The sequence below is a fragment of the Tachyglossus aculeatus genome, chromosome 16 (genome assembly GCF_015852505.1).
Source record: "Tachyglossus aculeatus isolate mTacAcu1 chromosome 16, mTacAcu1.pri, whole genome shotgun sequence".
Lineage (NCBI taxonomy): Eukaryota > Metazoa > Chordata > Mammalia > Monotremata > Tachyglossidae > Tachyglossus > Tachyglossus aculeatus.
In genome coordinates, this window is record NC_052081.1 from 1057739 (window position 1) to 1064418 (window position 6680).

The 6680-nt window shown below is 55.3% G+C and overlaps 1 protein-coding gene across 1 annotated transcript; it reads right to left on the bottom strand.

Moving 5' to 3' along the window:
* Window positions 1-3762: 3762 nt before the first annotated feature.
* GJA5 (gap junction protein alpha 5) lies at window positions 3763-4638 on the bottom strand. Its single transcript, XM_038757827.1, has one exon. It carries the CDS (start codon window positions 4636-4638, stop codon window positions 3763-3765), a length of 876 nt encoding a protein of 291 aa, XP_038613755.1.
* Between the last annotated feature and the right edge of the window lie 2042 nt (window positions 4639-6680).

The following is a 6680-nucleotide window of genomic DNA, read 5'->3' on the forward strand; positions in this document are numbered from 1 at the left end:
TAAGGGCTCAATAAATACGATTGATGATGATGATGATGATGAGAACTGGGGGGCTGCATCTTGGTGACTGGGGATCTTCAGAGCTGGGCACCTAGGAATCTGGGGAGCCATAGTCCGGGGGCCCGGTGATTCGGGCCACAAGAGGTCACTTGGTTTTCTGTAAACCACTCTGTAAGTCTAGTCTTCTAGACTGTAAGCTCAATGTAGGCAGGGAATGTGTCTACTTATTGTTATATCGTACTCTCCCAAGCGCTTAGTACAGTGCTCTGCACACAGTAAGCTCTGAATAAATATGACTGAATAAATGCACCCTCAACTCCCTGAGAAAGGCCGAGCGGGGTTCCCGGTTCCCAAGCCCCCTTCCACGCTCAGGCGACTGACCCGAGCAGGTGGACTCTGGCCGTGGCTTCTCCAAATAGCCAGCAGCTGCTGGCCGCCGAGTGGGTGAGCTCACTAGCCACGGCAGGTTGAGCTCCTAATAACCGCTCTGACACCCCCCCAGTCCAACCAGGCTCCCTACTAATGCCCCCCCACCGCCCTTCCCTCAACACACACACACTCTCGATGACCTGTCCAGGTCTCATATGGCAACGGAAGGAGATGTCTTGGCCCTAGACCTCTGAGAACGGACCCGAGGCCCACCTGGGTGAGGGCGCTTCCAGCCTTGTCAGTCACCCTTGGAAGAACCGGCTCCTCAGAGCACCTAGTGATGACGTCTGCTGGACTTGGGCCGATTACAGGGATGGATTGAGCAGAAGGGAGGGGAGAAGTGTTTAAGAAGCCAGGCACAGGTGACCTGACCCTCCCCTTGGCTCTTGGCCTTTGGGTTCTGCCTCCCTGTACCGTGAAAATGAAGTCTGTGCTAGTGACCTCGAGTCACAGGAGTCTTGCTGAAAATGCCTCCACTCAAAGTCAGGATGCTGTTTGCTACCTTTGGGGAGAGCTGCAGATAAATTAGGGTTTAGAACGGGTCTAGGGTCAGTCTGTGGTTTAACCTGGATTTGATTTCTAAAACCTCTGCCGCCTATTTTCTGGCTTCATAGAGTAAATATTTGCATATCTCTTTTCTCGGGTGAGGGACCTAGTGTAGCGTGTCCGGGGACTTCCTGCTTCTGTTGCAGGCTGGAAGCTGAGGCTTTCAGCTGAGAAGCAGCCTGGGCCCGGTGGTCAGAAGGACCTAGGTTCTAATCCCGGCTGTGCTACCTTTCTGCTGCGTGACCTTGGGCAAGTCACTTAACTTCTCGGTGCCCCAGTTACCTCATTTGTAAAATGGGGATTGAGGGTGAGCCCCATGTGGGGCTGGGACTGGCTCCAACCTGAGTCCGTAAGCCCACTGTCAGCAGGGATTGTCTCTCTTTATTGCTGCATTGTACTTTCCTAGTGCTTAATACAGTGCTCTGCGCATAGTAAGTGCTCAGTAAATATGATTGAATTAATGAATGAATTAACTTGTGTCTACCCCGGCGCTTAGAACAGTGGTTGGCACATACGAAACACTTAACAAGTACCATTGTTATTATTATTATTATTATTATTATTATTATTATTATTATCATTATTTATCTCCAGCTTTTGCTGAACCCACGAGGGTCGGGTGGGAGGACAGGTCAGCAGCTGCTCCTCCTCCCCCAAAGTCACCCCTGCTGCTGATCCATGGGCTGGTGATTCCATGGTGGGGGTTTGGCCTATGTTAGTGGAGCTGTTTGAGGATAAATAGGGATGACAAGGCAGCTCAAGGGCCCCCCTTCCTCTGGGCTCATCAGGGAAGGTGTCCTAACAGTACTGGTCCAGCACGGTCCACGATACATAACACAGTCCCAGGGGTCCTGGGGTTTGAGCCCCAAAGAGGCCTTCCCTGACTAAACCTTCATTTCCCCCATCTGCCCTCCCCTCACCATTAACTACACACTTGGCTATATACCTCTAAAGCGCTTTGATACCCCAGCCCCACAGCATTTATGTACATATCCTTGTACTTTATTTCTCCTAACTATAATTTCCCCTTGTAGACTGTAAACTCCTCATGGGCAGGGATCATGTCTAAGAGCTGTACATCAGTGTACTTTCCCAAGTGCTTTGCACAGTTTTCTGCACTCGGTAAGTGCTTAATAAATGCCATTGATTAACTGAGCCCCAGGCTAGGCCTTGACCAATCAGTAGTACTGAGTGCTTGCTATGTGCAGAGCACTGGTCTAAACACTTGGGAGAGTACAATGCAACAGATTCAGCTGACACGTTCCCTGCCCGTAATGAACTTAGTCTAGAGACCGAGCCATGTGTGGCCTTGCCCCTCCTGCCCCCGCAACAGCCGTTCTACAGTGGCTGAAAGATTGGGCTGATATCCTCTTAAAAGAAGGGGTACACCCCACACCCCAAATCCCAGGCAGAATCTGGTAGGAAATCTTGTCATGCTGGCCCAAGGTCTCATCCCGGGCAGGATGACCCTTCCTCTGGGGCTCCCAGGAACCACTGGAAATGTGTCTGCCCCAGTGGCTTCCCCGCTCTAACCTAAAGCCCTCTAGCTGCAGGCATCTACATGCCAAGGAGGGCGTTGGACCTCCCGGCTCCTGATTTGGGGCTGGGCTATTCAGTCCCTGCTCAGGGCCTCTGCAAGTTGTGAGGATCCTTGGGACAGAAGTGGGAAGTTGGGGCAGGATGTGAGATTCCTGCCCTCACTCTATGGATGCTGGGAAGACAGTTTGGGCTTATAATGAAGAACAGCACCAACAGCTCAGTGTCTACAACTCTTTATTTCCCAATTTATTTTATTACCTCATCCCCTAATGCGTTTCATTCTCACATTTTACAGGTGAGGAAAGTTTGGCCCAGAGAAGACAAGCGACTTATCCAGGGTCACACAGCGGTCTGGGGGCAGAGCTGAACACAAGTCCTGAGCCACAGACCTGCAGGATACGGTTAGTTTTTCTGACCTCTTTGTGGAAAACATCTCCTCTGGGGAATCTCTTCCCAGTATTTCTGTCCAAAGAACACCAGGCTTTTAGAGTGGGACGAGCAGGGAGTGAAAAGGGAAATGAGGAAAGGCTCAGCATTGATTGACTGAGAGGCAGGGAAAGAGGCTGGAGGGTGTGAGGATGGGGGTGGGGGGGGACTGATTGGAAGGGGGATGGGATGGGGGCAAGAAAGGGAGAGGGCACCCCACAGCTGCTCCCGAGGTTGAGGTCTGCAGGGAAGACCCTGCAAGGTCGCAAGATCGGCTGGGTGGTCTCCGATGGCTCTCTGGCTGTCACTTCTGAGTCCCCTCCTGTGGACCCCTTTCTCCGGATAGGGGTGGGGGAGCAGGGGGTCCCGTGCCCCCAGGTCCTTGGAGACCAGGGTGGTGGGGCAACTCAGTGCGCTTGTGGACGCGGGGCATCCTGGCTCCCCTCAAGAGCAGGTACAAGGGGGCAGGGCTGGACCCTCTCTGCACCCCCATTCATTCACTCCGCCCCCAGGTCGGACCCACTCGGCGTTTCTGCCCCGCTGCACCCGATCCTGGACGAGGCTCCCAGCTCTGCTGCGGCTGGAGGAGGGAGGATCGAGGCCAGGGGTCGGGGACGCTGTTTGAGTCAAGCGTCGGTCTGCGCACCAGGCCGGGCCCCGGACGGACCCCAGGGGCTGAGGTCCCAGTGGTTACGTGCCAGGGCGCCAGGCTGGGACCATCTCAGGGACCCAGGTGAAGAGGAGGGGAACCCGAACACCCCCTACCCTTCCCGCCCGGGGCCTGGGACCACCCCTCAGGGGTCCCTCCAGCCCCCGCGGGAGCTACACGGACAGGTCGTCTGAGCGGGCCTTGCTGCTGGCGTGGCTGAGACGCCGCTTGTCCCTGGCCGCCTCTGGGCCCGGCAGGGCTCGCCCCCCAAGCTCAGCTGCCAGGTTGGCTGTGTTCTGCCGTGCTGCCAGCGCGGGCCCGAAGAGGAGCTCGCCCTCCGCCCCCGCGCCCGGCCCCCGCAGCCGGCCCCGGGCCTTCCTCCAGCCCAGGTGGTAGAGCTCGGCCAGGCTGAGGCCCAGCGACAGCGCGGCCACGGCCAACATGAACACGATGAACACGTTCTTCTCCGTGGGCCGTGACACGTAGCAGTTGACGGCGTGAGGGCAGGGGGCACGGCGGCACACGTGCAGCGTCTGCAGGAAGACCCCGTACAGGAAGTACTGGCCCACCAGGAAGGCCACCTCCACGGCCGTGCGCACCAGGATGCTGCATACATAGGTGTGCAACAGGGCACCCCGGAGCACGATCTTGCCGTCATCGGGTCCCCGGCAGGCCTGATCTCCCTCCCCGCCCCTTGCCGCCTTCTCTCCCGCCCCAGCCTGGCGCTCCCTCCGCTTCTCCTCCATGCGCACGTGGTGCACGGCGTGGCCCATGTACACGAGCGACGGCGTGGACACGAAGATGATCTGCAAGACCCAGTAGCGGATGTGGGAGATGGGGAAGGCCTGGTCGTAGCACACGTTCTCGCAGCCGGGCTGCAGCGTGTCGCACTGGAAGTCGGCCTGCTCGTCGCCCCACGAGGACTCGGCCGCCGTGCCCAGGACCAGCATGCGGAAGATGAAAAGGACGGTCAGCCAGACTTTGCCCACCACGGTGGAGTGCTTGTGCACCTCCTCCAGGAACTCCCCCAGGAAGCTCCAGTCGCCCATGGCAATTCGGCGGGCCCCTCTGCGGAGAACAGAGACCGGGAGGTTGGCGGGAGCGTGGCCAAGACGGGAGTGGCTCCGTGAGCCATAACCACAGGCCCTGGGAGCTCTAAGCCTTCCTGCTCTCTTACAGTGCTTACAGTGCTCTGCACATAGTAAGCGCTCAATAAATACGACTGATGATTGATGATGCTCTCTCCCAAAGCCCCTGTAACCCCGCTTGAGGCTCAGAACATCTCTGGGAGACCCAAGCCTTTCCTCCCCCCTGCCCCTTTTACGGTATTTCCTTTCTGCCCCTTTACGGTACTTGGGAATAGTGATGATATTACTGTGTGTCAAGCCCTGTTCAAAACGCTGGGGTAGAAACAAGCTTATCGGGTTGGATGCAGTCCCTGTCCCATATGGGGCTCACAGTCTTAATCCCCATTTTACAGATGAGGTAACTGAGGCACAGAGAATTTAAGAAGTGACTTGCCCAAGACGTCACAGCAGGTAAGTGGCAGATTTAGGATTAGAACCCAGGTCCTCTGAATCCCAGGCCCAAATACTGTTCTAAGTGCTGGGGTACGCACAAGTTCATTAGGTCAGACACAGATCCTGTCCTGCATGGGGCTCTCACGGCCTAAGTAGTGTAGATAAGGAAACTGAGGCTCTGGACCCATAATACTAATTGTGGTAATTGTTAAATGCTTACTGTGTGCCAAGCATTGTACTAAGTGCTGAGGGAGATTTAAGATACTCAGGTCTCTTATGGAGCTCATAGTCTAAGTAGGAGGGAAAACAGGTATTGAACCCCCATTTTGCAGATGAGGGGACTGAGGTACAGAAAAGTGAAGTGACTCACCCATGGTCACACAGCCAGCAAGTGACAGAGCAGGGATTAGAACCCATGACTTTATCACTCTCAGGCCTGTGCTCTATCCACAATGCCACACTGCTTCTCATAATAATAATAATAATGACATTTATTAAGTGCTTACTATGTGCAAAGCACTGTCCTAAGCCCTGGGGAGGTTACAAGGTGATCAGGTTGTCCCATGGGGGGCTCACAGTCTTAATCCCCATTTTACAGATGAGGTAACTGCGGCCCAGAGAAGTGAAGTGACTTGCCCAAAGTCACACAGCTGACAAGTGGCGGAGCCGGGATGTGAGCCCAGGACCTCTGACTCCAAAGCCCGGGCTCTTTCCACTGAGCCACGCTGCTTCTCATGCCATTGATTGAGGAGAGATTGGGTGGGCGAGGACTCTGCAAACTGGAGAGTCATGGGCTGAGATGGGGCAGGGTTGAAGCTTACAGAACTAGGAAGTGGAGGGGGGGCAGGACAAACACGGATTTGTCATTCCCCAAATCCCACCCCACCAGTGGGGGGTTTAGAACAAACAGCAGGAAACACTTCTCGGTCGGCCCAGAGAATCCAGCCCCACTGGAAGCCAGAAACACCCGCGGGGTCCAAAGGGTTTTGGGTAGATCCACGGATGAACATTTGTGTTGGGCCACCACGGGAGATTCGGAGGTGGGGAGGGGAGAGGCAGATGTGTCTGTGTCCATGTCAGTGAGGGAGAGTCAGGGATGAGAGGGGAGAGTCAGGGGTGCAGGATGGACCCTGCTGGGTCACTTCATCCCCATTTTACAGATGAGGGAACTGAGGCCCAGGGAAGTGAAGTGACCTACCCAAAATCACACAGCTTACAAGTGGCAGAGCCTGGATTAGAACCCATGACCTCTGATTCGCAAGCCTCTTTCCACTGAGCCTCACAGTGCCTCGTTTTTGCCTGTCCCGCCATCAACCCCTTGCCTGGAATGCCCTCCCTCCGCACATCCGCCGAGCTAGCCCTCTTCCACCCTTCAAAGCCCTACTGAGAGCTCACCTCCTCCAGGAGGCCTTCCCAGACTGAGCCCACTCTTCCCTCTACCCCTCCTCATCCCTCCGCCCTACCTCCTTCCCCTCCCCACAGCACCTGTATATATGTCTGCACAGATTTATTACTCTATTTATTTTACTTGTACATATTTACTATTCTATTTATTTTGTTAATGATCAATC

Bases quoted from the DNA above. Each gene is read 5' to 3' on its own strand.
- GJA5 (XM_038757827.1), bottom strand. From the start codon at position 4,638: ATGGGCGACTGGAGCTTCCTGGGGGAGTTCCTGGAGGAGGTGCACAAG.